The 17,205-nt window shown below is 46.0% G+C and overlaps 3 protein-coding genes across 3 annotated transcripts; 1 reads left to right on the top strand and 2 right to left on the bottom strand.

Annotated features, from left to right (window-relative positions):
• Positions 1 to 1,812: 1,812 nt before the first annotated feature.
• LOC113710610 (acyl-CoA--sterol O-acyltransferase 1-like) lies at positions 1,813 to 3,412 on the top strand. Its single transcript, XM_027233718.2, has one exon. The coding sequence runs from the start codon at positions 2,216 to 2,218 to the stop codon at positions 3,356 to 3,358; it is 1,143 nt and encodes a 380-aa protein (XP_027089519.1). The 5' UTR covers positions 1,813 to 2,215; the 3' UTR covers positions 3,359 to 3,412.
• An 8,238-nt stretch (positions 3,413 to 11,650) lies between these two features.
• On the bottom strand, positions 11,651 to 12,277 carry LOC140014720 (uncharacterized). The gene has a single exon (XM_072065826.1). It carries the CDS (start codon positions 12,275 to 12,277, stop codon positions 11,651 to 11,653), a length of 627 nt encoding a protein of 208 aa, XP_071921927.1.
• A 393-nt stretch (positions 12,278 to 12,670) lies between these two features.
• LOC113710611 (uncharacterized) lies at positions 12,671 to 13,315 on the bottom strand. Its single transcript, XM_027233719.2, has one exon. The coding sequence runs from the start codon at positions 13,313 to 13,315 to the stop codon at positions 12,671 to 12,673; it is 645 nt and encodes a 214-aa protein (XP_027089520.2).
• Positions 13,316 to 17,205: the final 3,890 nt, after the last annotated feature.

Raw genomic sequence — 17,205 nt, 5'->3', positions numbered from 1 at the left:
TGAAAAGCATTAATTTGGATACCGTATCAGAACTCTGTAAGGTATAACAGATGTTTTAGCACAAGCAACTAATCAAGTGTAAAAGCTTAAATTAATTAGTTTAAGTTCAGGCACAAGCACTCTCTCTCTTTTTTTTTTTTTCTTCTAATTCAAGTTTAGAGGTCCCAATGGATTACCCATGTCCATGAAGACTTTGGGCGGGATGGGTATTGGAATTTAATATTGGGTTTAAAATGGGACAAATTCCAATTGTACCCATTAATTGATGGGAAATTTTGGAAAATACTTGGGTGCCCATTGGGCTCAGATAGCAAGGGCTCCGTTTGGATTAGTTATTTTTTGGGGTATTTTTGAAATATTTTATTGTAGTAGTGTATATGAAAAATTTTTACTATAAATTTTTTTTGAAATATTTGATATACTAATGTGGATGGGATGTTTTTTAAGTTATTGTATATTACTGTAACATTGTATTTGAAAAACTAGTTTTTTTGAAAAAATAGCCAATCCAAACTGAGTCTTAGATTCAAAAATTATTTTTAACAATTTTTATAGTCATTCCAGCGAATATAATCTAGCAGTCTTCCTAGTCATTAGCCAAAAGAATTTCCAGCATTTCAGTCAGTTTAGACCTGTCATCCTTGGACAATGATCAGGATAAATATTCAACACCCTAAGTGTCTTGGTCATCTTGATATATGTTGGAATATGACTATATACCTATCTTTTCCTTTATTTGTTAATCCAATTTTTTGGTGAGAATCTTGAGTATAAAACACTTGCATGTTTATTTAATAAAACTAAAAGAAATTTAATAAATCAAAAATATTAAAGTTATATAAAAAATAAAAAATGAATTAAAGGAAAAAAAATGTAGAAAATAGATTTGGGTATTGGGTGGGATCAATCTAAACCCATTCCAAAGTAATCCCGTCCAAATTAGTCCCAAAACACATATGGGTAAGGTTAGGCTCAAACCCATATGATTTGATTCCATTTCAAACCCAAGCAAATCCCGCTCATCTCGTCTATTTTACCACCTCTAATTGGTCATCACCTGATTAAACGAGTCTAGCTGCCAAAGCCCAAAGGTTGCCTACAAAAACAGGAGCAACAATAGAAACCGGGATGACCTCACCATGCCTATTTCCTTCTTCTTCTTTTCTTTCTAAAACTTGTTGCTGTATTGGTTGGTGGTCTAGGGCAGTGTGAAAAGAATTGCGGCAGCCTAGGCTACAGAGTAGAGACACGGTCCGCAGTTCCACAGGCTAATCTCTTTTGTCACTGGTTGCCTGATTAATCAAGTCAGTCCTTATGAATTATGATGGTCAATTCCTTCGGTATAAGCTGAAGACTGGAGTTCCACACCAACCACCACCGCATTAGCCTATGGTCCATTGCAGGAGGTCATGCAGCCAGTGGGCCTTTGGCCCGCCAAAAAATTACCACAATATGTGACGCCTTAATTGGTGATTTTCGATATAATCCCTGTTCACATTGAGTCCTCACCTGCCAAATTAGGTTATTTTCGATGTAATCTCTGTTCACATTAAGTTCTCACCTTCTAAATTAGGTTAGGTTATAGAAATTCTATAATTATAATAAAAAAAATAATTGGAGGAGGTCATCCAATCATCATCTGCCGCATACAGACGAGCGACTTGAGATGTGAAACTCCACTGTCTACAAGGTTCATTACTCGGGGGAAGGAAAGAAAGAAAAAAAAGAAAAAAAACACAAAACCTTTCTAGATGATGGCCCCTCTTCTGTCTCTTTTTTCCTTTATATTATTTTTTCTGGTTGGTTTAGAAAAATATCAGCACCCAGATAATTTCCCAGTCTAGATTCTAGAACAGTTAAGAGCAAATTTCCTCCACGTAAAGTTATTTTTCCGTTTAAATTTTCTCTATCAAGTACAGATTACAGAAGTTCTGACAAACAAAGAAATGGTACAGATTACAGAAGAGAGCCACAAAACTTAATTTGGACTCGCTCACTCAGCTGCTCGGATTCCACTCGTTGTTCGCATGTAGGGTACACGTTGAAAACAATAATATTAGAGTGTCCGTAGTCCCAAGTGGGCATCTATCTTTTTTGATCGCCCACCAGCGCTGATAAAAACCAATCAACAGGGTACCAACCAAAAAGGCAAGAACTCTACTCAAAACAGAAGGGAAACAGAGAGGAGAGGAGAGTTTACACTTTACCGGGGGAAATGGAAGGCGAGATCAAGGATGTGATCAAGTATTGGGTGGAGGGTGAGATTAGCAATTTCGTCGAGGTATGGTTATCTGTGTACGTCTCTTTGTGCTACTGCTACTTGGCTGGAAAGATCGTCCAAAAGGGCATGCCAAGGTTCTTGGCATTTCTTCCCATAATCTGTCTCTTCGTATATCTCCCTCTCAAACTCCACACCTTACATCTTGGGGTCACCACTGCCTTCTTCGTAGCATGGCTTTCCAACTTCAAACTCCTCATGTTTGCTTTCCACAGAGGCCCTCTCTCCGACCCTTCACTCTCTTTTCCTCGCTTCATAGCCTTGGCATGCCTCCCCATCAGAATTCGACAAAAACCACCCCCGGAGGAAACTCCACAAAATGGTCATCCTGAAAATACCCCACCTCAAAAAGAGTCGTCAAAGAAGAAAAGCCATCGATCTGTAGTCAGTTACGCTACGAAAGGGGTCCTCTTGGCATCCATGATTAAATTGTACGACTACAGTGACCAAATCAATCCGCTCATAATCTGGATTTTGTACTGTTTCCATATGTACTTTGCACTGGAAATTATACTAGCAATTGTGGCCACCATGGCACGGGTGTCACTAGGGGCAGAATTGGAACCAACGTTTAACGAGCCCCTGTTCTCGTCGTCGCTGCAAGATTTCTGGGGTCGCAGATGGAACCTCATGGTTACCCGTATTCTCCGCCCGTCCGTATACGAACCTGTCCACAAACTGGCAGAGAAGTTACTCGGCCGGGAGTTGGCCTCGGTTCCAGCGGTGTTAGGAACTTTCGTTGTTTCTGCCCTAATGCACGAGCTGATCTTTTACTATATGGGCCGTGCGAGGCCTACAGGGAAGCTGACTGGGTTCTTTTTGTTGCATGGGGTTTGTATGGTTGTGGAGGTTGCTGCTAAGAAGGCTCTCAAGAGTAGGTGGCGGTTGCCAAGGTTTCTTTCGACGGCCTTGGTGGTTGTATTTGTCATGGTCACCGGACTTTGGCTGTTCCTGCCGGAGATGCTGAGGAATAACGCTGATGTAAGAGCTTTGAAGGAGTATGCTGCCATCGGTGCGTTTGTGAGGGATGTTGGCAGAGCTTTGGCTTTTGTACCATCAGGCAATGCAACCAGTGCATAGATTCATAGGTTATTTGTGACCGTTCAATCATTCAATTTCAGGTTATTTTTATTACATTCGTTTTTTTCTTCCTCTAATTTTTTGTAAACTAAAATAAACCATTAAAGGGGAAAAAAAAACTCGAACTAGGGTGTTCACACTTTGGAAAAAATTGAATAACAGGTCGATCTAATGAAATTTGGAAAAATCGATTAAGATTTGATCTAAAAATTTGGTAAAACAGTTTGGGAATAGATATTTAAATTTGATTCCCGAAAATAATCAACGAATTATCAAATTTTATATTAAAAATAAATATTGTATATATTTCATGCCTATGAATTAGATTGTATTACATGTCAATGCATTAGTTAATAGTAGTATTATAAGTTGTAATTTATGCTTAACGTATTAATAACTTTCATATTATTAATTACATATTAAATATGCTTAGCAGATCTATAAATTCAAAACTTTTGGGTATTTTATTGAAATATCGATTATTCAGTCGAAATCTAATTACCAATATCCAATTATCAAATAAAAGTTTGGGCGCTGACTAGATGTTGAACTTGATGAAAGAAAATCAAAAAATTGATTTTTTTTTTTTATCGAATTACCTATTATCGGCCAGTAAACACCCCTAACACGAACTATTAAAAGTTTGTATACTTTTGGTCTTTGGATTATTAAATGTAACGTGTAAACCTTGGCATCTAATGGACTGAGATCCCATCTCTAATTGAAAGGACCGCTTCCTGCGTCAGTTGCTGCTTCGATTTGTTGTTGAATGCTGTACTATGCTATACTTTTCCGTGAATTTTTTAGTGCGAGTAATAACTATAACTATATATATATATTCGAGTTTCAACCATAGTTTCTGACCTTTCCAGCTGTCCACACACTTGAATGCGTTAGATATATATATATATATTTTTTAATAAAGTTTGTCTACAACACGTGAATGTGGAATGAGTATACAGTAAAATATAAAGGTCAAATCTATAGATTTTTTGAGGCTTATCGGTACATTAAATCCGTTTAATTAGACATATGGGCCTCCGAATGTTGACTGAACATCGCAAAAAGACCATTGGTCATTTGAATTTTTTCCTTTCTATCTTTTCCGTATGACGACAAAAAACAATTGGTGTGGCATATAAAAGTCCATGCTGCAGGCAGCTACTTCATTCTATTATTGTCCAAAAAATAAAAAATCGAAACAATGCTTTCAGGATTTAATCAGCCCGACAAGAAAGAAACAAATTTTTTTTTTTTAACAAATGCTGGGCTTAGTCAACCGACAGCCAAGCTGGAAAAAAAAAATTTTAATATGAGGGCCTCTGTGCGCATCTTTTCTTGTTTGCCAGTTTCGAGGAAATTCACTTTTCCATTTTCGAAATTCCCGAGTTCTGCTGACGATGGAAGAAGAAAAAGAACTATTGAAACCAAACCAAGTGAGAAGTAAACTGTGACCATGCAAGCCGAAACCCCTGTTGCTCATTCTGTAATCCAGTAAAAGAATACAAAAAATCAAACAAAAGCTGAACAATAAACAGTCAAAAGCACCAAGAGAAGTGAGCTCTCGAGTGGTGGGGGGGGGGGGGGGGGGGGGGGTTCAAGCGCCTGAATTTCTTGAAGAAATCCATGGGGGACGTTTTGGAGAAGCCTTTAGGTCCCGGTGCTTCCGTTCCTTTACACATTTACTAGCAAGTAGTACTCGAATTAAAAAAGGAAAGTTGTGTGGGATTCTCTTTTTGCAATGTGAGGAGGTGATTTTCGTCCCGCTGGAGTAAGTCACCCGAACTGGAGAAGTATTTTTATCTTGGGCAGCTCTCTTGGACGTGGTCACCTGCTTGGGTAATAAGAGGGGCTGAATCCCCTAGTATAACTCCGAAACTCAAGTTAGTTCGGTTGTAAGGAGGTAGTATAATAGAAGGGAGTAGTATGTTACCAGAGAATTGGTCATCATCCCTTTCTCAATAGAAATGTTGAGAATTTATAGAGGAAGGATAGGAGAGAGGGACTGTCGGCACGAGTCCCTAAAGATCTGAGATGGTCAGTGCATCCGGTAGACTTGACCGATCTTTATGAGATGTGAGGGGACATCTGTCAGGTTCAGGCGGCGTATCAGAGCAGCCTTCCCAGGTGTCAGATGTGTCAGGAGTCACATCGTACCTTTCTGCAGTTATCAAATACTCAAGCGTCACTTCGGCTAACGATCTTAGCCGAAGTGGTAATGAGGTGGGTTCCAAACCAACAGGTCTTGCCGAGGTGGCACTTCAGGAGGCACTCCATGAGCCGAAATGACCATCCTCACTAAGCCCCCCAAGCTTCGAGAAGAGCGAGGTCGGGGTCTCCCGAGGTCGTCACTTCCCGAAGCTGACGCGCGTGTAGAACACGGAATATGGCAAGGACACGTCACGACTGTGTAGATGTGACTGGGGGAAGGTGAAACGGGGGCTGGCAGCTTTAACGTCGGATCAATACGATCGATTGTCAGGTGAACAGCACCTTCATTAATGAGGGGAGAGAGAGCTTTAGGGAATCCCAAAGATCGCGTCTCTTCGGTTCCCCCCTGTTGCCTATAAATAGGGGTTTCTTTTCACCGTTCCATTCTTTGCCAAAATTTGAAATCACCTCAGAGCTCTGTCTCTTTGCTTTTTCACTTCGGCAATCTTTCCAACCTACATCTTCTTCAGCAACTTCTTCACTCTGCATCTCCTAAGTAAGTTCACTTCTTCTTTCTGTATTAATGGCTAGAACAGCTCGCACACACAAAGAGACGGTGAGGCCTGACTTCACCGAGGCAGAGAGGCCCGACCCTTCCGGGGAGAGAACTGCATCCGACGCCGAGGAAGGAGGTGCGGAAGCGTCTTACCGAGCCTGGGGAGGAGGTGCGGAGACATCTCGCCGAGCTGAGTCTCCGGAAGAACAGGCCGAAGAGATTGAGGTCGAGCCCGAGATCTTGTACAATGATGACCTCGGGAATGAAGTTCCTAGGGACGAAGGTGTACAGGAGCCCTCCACTCCTCCAAACGCGGCCACGCTAAACTATGGCCAGATGCCGGCCTTCATCAGTGCGGTGGACCAAGATTCCATAGCCGAGGTGATCCGCAAGTACCCGTGGAGAAGGGATTACAGTATCTACCTGTCGCGCCCACATCAGTCTGCCGCCTTGCCTCCAAAGGGTAGGGTAGCCATCTACATAGAACAGCTGGAGGCCGGGCTCAGGGTGCCAACTACGAGGTTTCTTCGGGACTGCCTGAGGTACTGGGGGGTGAGGATTACTCAGCTCACCCCAAATGCAATTCGTATCTTCGTCAGCTTCCAGCTACTCTGCCGACATCAGGAGATAGAACCGAACGTCAACATCTTCCGCCGTTGTTATTCACTTAAGAACAGCGGGAGCGAGAAGGGGTGGTTCTAATTCGGGAACAAGGTTCCAAGGTTGGTATATGATGCCCCGAGCTCAATAAAGGAGAAGAGGAACTTTTTCTTCGTCCCGGCTGAGGACTTCCCCAGGGGATTCTGGTGGAGACCTCCCACTTCGGTCAAAGAAACCTCCCCAGGCAAATTGGAAGAACGCAACTTCCAAAAGTTGACGGGGTCGGGCCTGAAGATTAACTGTTGGGACTTCCCTGAAAGAGTGCTCGTGAAGGGCGAGCTCAACCGAGCCTTGATCAGCTCGGGTCATCCCGTCCTCATCTCCACTAGGCTTCACATACCTTGTACTTTTCCATTTCTCACTTTCTTGTTTATTTTCCTTGAATTCTAACTAACTTCATTTCGTGCTTTGCAGTAATGAAGGTTTCCGACCTGATAATCTCGGGAGAGGTCGAGGTGGCAAAGAGGCCAGCCAAGAAGCGCAAGGAGGCTGGTGAGTCCTCATCCAAGCTGGCTAAGAAGACCACTGCGGCGGCATGCACTCGCGAGTCTGCCGTGGTGATCATAGGCGAAGGGTCGCACACCTCAGGCACGCCGGGAAGGTCCAGAGCGTCCATTCCAGTGGGAATTCCATCCCATGGAATAACCATAGCCTCTCAACCTCGGGGCCGGGGTCGAGGTGCGACCGTTGTCCAGGATAACCCCGTCACGGGGTCCTCATTATTCAACCTCCACCATGTGCCTTCTCTTGCAGCGGGGGAGGACAAAAGGCACTCGGGGGCACATTTCTGCCCGGAGTGGGAAGTCAATGTCAATGACTGCTGCAAGAATCCCCAAGTCGCACACAAGCTCCTGGTGAATTCGGTTCTGCCACGGGACAACACTTACACCAGGAAACTGAATCCAGCCGAGCTGATGCAGAGCGCCGCGGTCTCTTGGGCTTCCACTACGACGTTTTTCGCCGAGATGTACCAGCGCTTCGGTCACTTCATAGAAACTTACGAGTCACCGGCCGAGCTCCAAAAGAAGATCACCGAACTGGAAGAAAAGCTAAAGGCCACCGAGCTGGAACGGGACAAGGCCACAGCGGCGAAGAAGAAGTTCGAGGTCGCCAATAACTCCCTCTTTACTGCCCTTGATGAGGAGAAGAACAGGAGAGTTCAGGAGGAAAAATCAAACAAGGAGGCAATCGACAAAGCCGGGGTTACTGCCGTGGTGGCCTTCCGGAAGTCAGAATCATTTACTCGCGACCTCGGCGAGCTCACCAGGCCAAGCTTCATGTTCGGCTATACCTCGGCCATTAAAGAGGCAGCGCCCTTCCTTACTTCTGAACAGTTGGAGTCCCTCCAAGATGCTCAACATTACAATGAGGACGCCAAGGAACTGTACGACCGTATGACTGAGGGCATCCAAGATGGGAAAGACTTAGCCGAGATCCGTGCTGAGTTCAACAAATGGCTCCAAAAGTTTGATTTAGATGATGAGGGCAGTGAGGGGAACCAGGCCGGCGGAGGAGATGGACAGCAGGGAACCGAAGCGGGGGGTGAGACTATGGGGGGCCAGAACCCCGGAGGAGGAGATGCTTAGAAGCATCTATTTTTGCAATAGGTGGGCCGAGGTCGTAGATAACCTCGGCCATTAGCTCTTGTAATTGGGGGCCGTGGTCATGAATGACCTCGGCCTCTTGTTTTTCGTACCTCAATAAAGTTGGCTTTTTTAATCTTGCATATTTTTGCCTCCCTTTCAATTGAGTTCAGTTTTTTTCTTTTAACTACTGCTTTGTCCCCTTATTTGTCACTTGTAATGAAATAAGAACGGATAAGAAATAATTTAAAAAAGTGAGATTTAAGAACACGTACCCTTTAAGGGTAATACAACTTAAGGTTCTCAGCATGCCAAGTTCGGGGCACACGCGAACCATCTCGGTAAGCCAGTTTACAATATCCATTTTGGCTGGACTCAATAACACGGTAGGGTCCCTCCCACTTGGGGTTAAGTTTTTCCTGGGGTTCAGCTCGGCTAACCGAATTCTTCCGGAGTACCAGGTCTCCTGGACTGAACCTTAGGTGTTTGACCCGAGCATTGTAATAACCAGCTAGGATGTTTTTATAAATAGCAACTTTGGCCGCAGCCATATCGCGCTTCTCCTCGGCGAGGTCGAGATCAACCCGTCGCTCCTCTTCGTTGACCTCGGCAGCGTACGCGGCCATTCGCGGGTTGGGAGTGATGAACTCGGCTGGAATGACAGTCTCGGATCCATAAGTTAGAGAGAGAACGGTGTTTCTTGAGTTGCTGACCTCGGCGTGGTTCGGTAGGACCACAGCACGCTGGGGAGCTCTTCCATCCATGACGATCCAGCCCGGTGAAACTTGGTCTTGAGGCCATGGAGGAGAGTTCGGTTGAAGTTTTCGGCTTGTCCATTTGCCTGAGGGTGTCCCACCGAGGTGAAGTGCTGTTTAATTCCCAAGTTTTTACACCACGTTTTGAAAGGATTGTCCGCAAACTGTCTGCCATTATCCGAGATGACCACCCGGGGCAAGCCGAAGCGACAAACCACATTTTTCCAGAAAAATTTTTAAACGGCCACTCCGATGATGCTTCTCAGGGGCTCCGCTTCGACCCATTTGGTGAAGTAGTCCACTGCTACCACCACGTAGGTATAACCACCCGGAGCCCTTGGAAATGGGCCGATTATGTCAGTTACCCACTGCTCGAAGGGCCACGGCGAGATGATAGGAATCATAAGATTGGTTGGTTGGTGGTGCTCAGGGGCATGGTGCTGACAAGAAGGACAGCAAAGGACCATAACCTGGGCATCTACCCTCATGGTGGGCCAAAAGTACCCAAGCAACAAAGCCTTTTTCACGAGCATCCTGAAACCGACGTGGGCACCACAGAGTCCCTCATGAATGTCTTGAAGAATTCTGTCGCCTTCTTCTGGGGTGATACATCGTAGCCATGGGCCGAGGTAGGACCTCTTGTACAAGAGGCCCTGTCGAAGGGCGTACCGAGCTGCTTTACGCTGAAGTTTGCGTGACTCAGCTCGGTCTTCGGGGAGTTCACCTCGGCTGAGGAATCGAACTAGCGGTCTCATCCAGGTGTCCCCAGGGTAGATGGGATACATCTCTTCCCCTTCGTACCCCGGTTCGGCTAAAACTTCTACAAGGACCGTTTTGTTCAGGTCAGAAAAAGAGGTAGAAGCGAGCCGGGAGAGAGCATCAGCTCTCCTGTTCTGTGACCGTAGTATCCTCTGAATTTCAAAAGACTGGAAGTGTGCCACTAGCTGGAGGACCTTGGAGAGGTATCGATGCATCACCTCTTCCCTGGTCTCGTATTCGCCTAATATTTGGCATACGACGAGTTGAGAGTCGCTATAGACCATGATATGCGCGGCCCCGAGCTTGCGAGCTAACTGCAGGCCGGCGATGACTGTTTCGTATTCGGCCTTATTGTTGGAAGCAGCAAAATCAAACCTCAAAGCATACGAGCAAATTTCTCCTTGGGGATCTTCGAGGAGCAAGCCGGCTCCACTACCCTCACTATTGGATGAGCCATCCACATGCAAGGTCCATCGTTGAGGCTCGGCAGTGGACGAGGTGACAGCTTGGGTAGTAGCCGGGATGGTCCCATTCACTTCCTCAAAAGTAAGCTCGGCAAGGAAATTCGCGAGAGCCTAGGCTTTAATTGCCGTGCGAGACTCATAGGATAAGTCGTATTCTCCCAGCTCGATGGCCCACTTGGTGAGGCGTCCAGAGGTCTCCAATCGCGATAGGACCTGCCGAAGTAGTTGGTTTGTCCTCAGGCAGACGTGATGGGCCAGGAAGTAGGGCTTAAGCCTACGAGCTGCATGAATTAAGGCCAGCACAAGTTTCTCCGCCTGAGTGTACCTGGTCTCCGGACCTCGGAGGACTCGGCTGACATAATAAACAGGTGTTTGGACACCTTCCTCCCTTATCAGTACGGCACTTACAGCTTCAGCGGCAGCAGATAGATACAAGATTAACTTGTCCTCTGGGCGAGGTGAAGTAAGTGTTGGGAGATGGTTGAGGTACTCCTTTAGCTGCTCAAACGCCTGTTGATACTCTTCAGTCCAGGAGAAGTTGTTGGCCTTTTTGAGGACTTTGAAAAATGGCAATGCCTTGGAGGCTGAATGCGATAGGAATCGATTCAGGGCGGCCAACCGCCCCGTCAACCTTTGGACATCGCGGACGCACCGAGGTGGAGACATTTCTTGAATTGCTTTCACCTTGTCTGGATTTGCTTCAATATCTCGCCTGGAGACGAGGTAGCCCAAAAACTTCCCCGAAGTGACCCCCAGGACACACTTCTTGGGGTTTAGCATCATTCGCGTCTTCTGAAAGACTTCCAGGACTTTTTTCAGGTCGGCAAGGAATGTGGAGGTTGTCCGACTTTTGAGGAGGATATCATCTACGTAGGCCTTAACCATCCGGCCGATCTGAGACTTAAAGGCTTGGTTAACCAAGCGTTGGTATGTGGCCCCGGCGTTCTTCAATCCGAAAGGCATAGTGGTGTAGCAATATGTGCCTCGGTCAGTGTAGAAGGCGATCTTTTCCTGATCCTCCGGACTCATTCCGATCTGGTGGTACCCTTTGAAGGCATCAAAGAAGCAGAGGACCTCATAACCCATTGCCGAGTCCACCAAGGTATCGACCTTGGGCAACGGGTAGCAATCCTTGGGGCAAGCTTTGTTGAGGTCGGTGAAGTCGACGCACATTCTCCAAGCCCCAGTGTCCTTCTTTACCATGATCGGGTTGGATAACCAGGTCCGATATTGGACCTTCCGGATGATCTTTGCAGGGAGGAGTTTGTCCACCTCTTCGCCAACAGCTCGGCTACGCTCAGGGCCGAGGTGCCTTCTTTTCTGCTTGACCGGACTGATTTGGGGGTCGACGTTCAACTCATGTATCATGAGGTGATGCGGACCCCTTGAACCTCCTCTGCGGCCCAAGCAAAGACGTCCCGGTATTCTCTGAGGAGGCTCACCATACCTCTTTTGACAGGACTGGGCAATTGGGTACCGACGCGAATCGTTTGATCAGACTTCGTGGGGTCCAGAGGAAATTCTTCCACCTCATCCCCAGTCTCCAGCCTCGGGATCTTCTCAGCTCGCTGAGGATCGATGCTATCTATTGAGAGGATATTTGACTTCCTCTCGGGCCTTGCTCCGGAGGTGGATGGGGAGGCTACTTGTAGAGTGGCGAGGTAACACTCACGGGCAGCGCAGACGTCGCTGCTGACCTCGGCTACCCCCTCTGGAGTAGGAAACTTAAAGCTTAAGTGATAGGTAGAGTATACTGCCCGCAAAGCATTAAGTGTAGGTCGGCCTAGGAGTAAGTTGTATGGGGAGTCAGCCTTGACCATTACGAAGTTGACGGGGATGGTTCTGCAGCGGGGGTGACGCCCTACAGTCACTGTCAAAGTCACCATCCCTTCGGGGTGCACAATGTGTCCCCCGAACCCGACAAGAGGGGTTCTCACCGGGGTCATGCACTCCCTGGCCAGTTTAAGGCTCTCAAAGGTACGGAGGTACATGACGTCAACTGAACTCCCCGGGTCAATGTAGACCTTTTTCACGATTTAGTTATTGGTGAGGACTTCAATCACCAAAGTTTCATGACTGCTGGAGGCAGCTGGGACGGGATCACTGGGCCCGTAAGTAATCACCTCGGACAGGCGAGAGCTCGACTCAGCCTGATCCGGGTTGGCTTGTCTGTAGGTCCTTTTCCGGGAGTTTTGACTATCTCCTCCCGTCGGACCTCCGGCAATGGTGTTGATGACTCCGGCAATATTTGGTCCATATCCTAATCCTTGACCTGAGGATCCGTCTCCGGGTGGCCACTTCGACTCCCTAGGATCCTCAGGAGGTCGGCAACTGGTTCTCGACGTCCGCCTCTCATCTTGGCGTTGGTCACCTCGCTTATCACGTCAATTCTCATCACGCGGATGACCTCCACTTCGGCGGATGAACTGCTTGAGGTGGCCTTGTCTAATGAGGTTCTCGATCTCTCTCTTGAGATCGTTGCAGTTCTCGGTTTCATGTCCTATATCTCGGTGATATAAGCAATAGAGGGTCGAGTTCCTCTTGTCCCTGCTGCCCTGCATCTTGGGGGGTGCTTTTCCAAGGTTATTTTGTTCCATTACGGATAGCACCCGAGACCGACTAGTGTTCAAAGGAGTTAGTTCAGACTCGGGGATAGATGTCTTTCCCTTAGATATCCTGTCAAACACACTGCGGCGATCTCGGGCAGGACTTTGGAAGCCACTGCCCGTCCCCACCTCAGTTCGGCCAAGCTCTTTTCCTTTTCGGGGGTCGGCCCTCGGGCGAGCAGCTTGAACCTCCTTTTTCATGCGGTTGAGGTCTTCGGCTTGTTTGCCCTTCTCAACCTTTAACCACAGCTCGTGGAGGGTGCGGGGATATTTCTTGTGAATCCCCGTGTTGAACACCCCGTAAACGAGCCCATGGTTGAAAGCGGCGATGGTGACCTGCTCATTAGGATCAGGTATCTGCACGCTTTCTTCATGGAACCTCTGAACATACGACCGAAGTGACTCACCCGGGTTCTGCTGCATGTTCAGCAGATAAGCCGAGGTTCGGGTCGTAGGTCGGGATGAAATAAACCTATGGAGAAATCTTTCCACCAGTCCTCCCAGGGTTGAGATGCTCCTAGGTTATAATCCCCAGAACCATTTTCGAGCTGTCCCCTAGAGGAATACTGGGAAGGCTCGGCATATGACGGGGTCAGGGATGCAGTATAAGCGGATGGCCGAGATGAAGGCATGAATGTGATCCTCGGGATCACCTCGGCCGTCATAAGACGGTATCGCGGGGAGCTTGAAGTTTGGAGGAAGCCTTTCCTCGTTAATGTCGTCGGTAAAAGACGGGGCCCTCATATAATTCACCCCGGGTATTCCCAGGGGCCGAGGTTCTTCCTCAGGTCGTCGCCCCAGGAGACCTCGAGAAAAGGCCTTAGTTAGGGAGGCTACCTTGGAGGTGGCCTTGGAAAACGCTCGTTTCGACGCACTCCGGCTTAGGCGCCTCCCATAAGATGAACCTTCAGGAGATCCATCTGACTTTCTTTTAGAGGACTCAGCCTTCTGCTTGCCTTGCCTCTTTAAATATCTTCCCAACTCCTCAAAGATGTTGGGGTTCTCGGTTACAAACTGGGTCATACGAGTGATGGCTTCTTCGTTTGCGGGCTGGGTCCTTGGAGGCCCTTGCCCTTCAGATATGTCTTCTTGTGAAGCTGCATTGCTTTGCTCAGCACCAATGGTAAGAGCTTTTCTGCTCTTAGAACGCGTAGGCTTCATACCCTGATGTCTTTGCGTTCCCACAGACGGCGCCAATTGAGGAGGTGATTTTCGTCCCGCTGGAGTAAGTCACCCGAACTGGAGAAGTATTTTTATCTTGGGCAGCTCTCTTGGACGTGGTCACCTGCTTGGGTAATAAGAGGGGCTGAATCCCCTGGTATAACTCCGAAGCTCAAGTTAGTTCGGTTGTAAGGAGGTAGTATAATAGAAGGGAGTAGTATGTTACCAGAGAATTGGTCATCATCCCTTTCTCAATAGAAATGTTGAGAATTTATAGAGGAAAGATAGGAGAGAGGGACTGTCGGCACGAGTCCCTAAAGATCTGAGATGGTCAGTGCATCCGGTAGACTTGACCGATCTTTATGAGATGTGAGGGGACATCTGTCAGGTTCAGGCGGCGTATCAGAGCAGCCTTCTCAGGTGTCAGATGTGTCAGGAGTCACATCGTACCTTTCTGCAGTTATCAAATACTCAAGCGTCACTTCGGCTAACGATCTTAGCCGAAGTGGTAATGAGGTGGGTTCCAAACCAACAGGTCTTGCCGAGGTGGCACTTCAGGAGGCACTCCATGAGCCGAAATGACCATCCTCACAATGCACTACTTCTTCTGCTCCAGAACCGACAAGCAGGTGGGCTTATTGGTGTCTGGAGTTTTGTTCAATTCAAGCAAGTGGAGAGTAAATGCAGTCTCTCAAAAGACGAGAGGAAGATGATGAAAACAACACACGACATAAACAACAGTAGCAGTGGTATTCTTTCCAAAACTAAAGAAAGAAATAAAAAATTTGGAAAAACAAAAGAAGAGAACTAGGATCGAACGTGGGCAATTGGTTGTGAGCTGTAGTGGAGATGCGTTCATATTTGAGTCTAAAGTCACAAAACGATACAGAAGAAAGGCATGGGGTCCCAAGCATTTACACACTTTGCAGTTCCCGCACTGGCAAATTTGTTCAATTTCTTTCTTACGATCATTTTCTCGTTTACGGGCAAACACGGAAAAAGAAGGCTAATTATTGGCAAACAAAGAAATAAAGATGCGCACAAAGGCCATCACATTTTGACCCAAAAAAAAAAAAAATTCCCAGCTTGGCTGCCGTGCTTAGTCAATTCAGCCCAGTATTTTTTTTTAAAAAAAAATTTTCTTTGTTATCGGTTGACTAAACCTAGTAGCCCACCAAAATTTTTTCTTTTTTGTCGGGTTGACTAAGGCCGATAGATATAATTTTATATCATACTCATGCCAAAATAATATTTTTTAAATTTTTGGGCAATAATAGAAGAAATTAGCCCATAATAGAAGAAACTTATGCTTTGTTTGGACAGTAATTTTTCAAAATTACTACATTTTTCATGAATATATTTTTTAATCACCTTTTTAACTCACATATATCAAATTACTACAGTAATTTTTCTACAAAACAAATCTAGAAAAATGAAATCTAAACACAAACTTAGTTAACTAGCGGGCACATACACACCCACCCGTAGAGCTTGAAAGCAAATTCCCCTTCAAAATTGGCATGCAAAAAGAGTCAGCTTCCCTTCCCTGATACAAACACGCTAATCATAAGAAGCAAGAAAGGGTTGTTTGGCCAATGGCTGCATTATGCTTCAGAAAAAGTAGGATTGACGCCCTCAACTCTGATATGACTAGTGAACGATCCTTTCTGGTGCCATCGTACGTGCTTTGCTGTAGAGAAAGTAGAATTGACATGACAAAAGTGAACGCATATAAGGACCATTTTCCACTTCTGTTTAAACCACGTTGGGGTTTTTTGTGGACATTGATGGAACTACAGAGGGTCAGCCTGTCTTTTCGTGAAATCACGAGTATGCGTTCTGGTTGCGGGATCATCATTTTCAGAATCCGAACGCAGTCCTGAAACAAAGTGACTTAGCATTCCCTTATTGATTTGATAGCATACTCCCTAATATGTGCAGCAGGTACTCAACTTTCTGTTTCTGCATGAAACATGTGGCTTCTCTATCGAGCCAAACTAATAAGTTAGAGAGAAATTAAAGCTCAGAGTCACGCAAAGTTTTTCCCACTAATAAGCTGAAATAAATGCTCATAGCCAGAAAAAATGCCATATCCATGAATGGTTTCACCCAAGAAAGATGAAACTAACGGCTCTGCATGTTTTCTAGGAGGGAAAAGCCACTACTGTATTTTTTAGTTATACAGCGAAACAGATGGAAGAGAAACAACTCTTCAACACGTTACCAAACAGCAGCCTGATAGTATTAATTTTTGAGGGACAGGGAAGCCCCACTGGAGAGCGAAAGCTACTGCTACCAATTAAGAGACTCGGACAAAATATGGAAGGTGAAATTTGGAATTTCATGAGGGTATGGGCTTCAACTATTGCATCTGTATCCTACAGCTACGCCGTCGCTAGAATCGTTGGAAAAGGCTTTCTTAGACTGATCACCTTTTCTTGGTTCTCCCTTTCACTCTCACTTGGTTCTGTCCATTTGGGATGTCCCACAGTTTTCTTCATCAGCTGGCTTGCCAACTTCAAATTGCTCCTACTCGCTTTCGGCAATGGCCCATTGTCTCAACCCTCACTTTCTCTGTGCCGGTTCGTTTGTATCGCCTGTTTCCCGATTGAAGTTCGAGAAGAAGACAAAAAACCCAGTGAACCATAATCCAAAAGCCAGCATTCGAATGCAAGCCCGATTAAAGAGGAGATCCATTCACCTCCAAAGAGCTGCTACTACTACTGCAAAACTTAGCGGTTGATGTCACAGCTGATAACTGGGCCGTTGATCTTTGGATTTGTAATCCGCACATTCACGTGGCTAGTATTACCCAAGGTACTACAGTATGGAGTGGACGCGGGACGCCAGAGCCCTTGGTGAGTACGCTGCCTTGGGCCAATTTCTCAAGCATCTCACCCTCTCTGGAATGGAAGTTGTCACCACTTGCTTCCAAAATATCCGGAGCACAATAATGAAGGAAACAAGATTGTGAATGAAGGAAACAAAGAATTACCTAGCCAATGTGTTTCTTTGTTTGGACTGTAATTTTACCCAGAAAATTTTTTTACTTTTTTCGTAAATATAATTTTTAATCAATTTTTACCTCACATACATTAAATCGGTTCAATACATTTTTTAAAAATAGCAATTCAAACAAATCCAATCTTGGG

The sequence above is a fragment of the Coffea arabica genome, chromosome 9e, assembly GCF_036785885.1.
Source record: "Coffea arabica cultivar ET-39 chromosome 9e, Coffea Arabica ET-39 HiFi, whole genome shotgun sequence".
NCBI lineage: Eukaryota > Viridiplantae > Streptophyta > Magnoliopsida > Gentianales > Rubiaceae > Coffea > Coffea arabica.
This window is presented reverse-complemented; position numbering and strand designations above follow the sequence as displayed.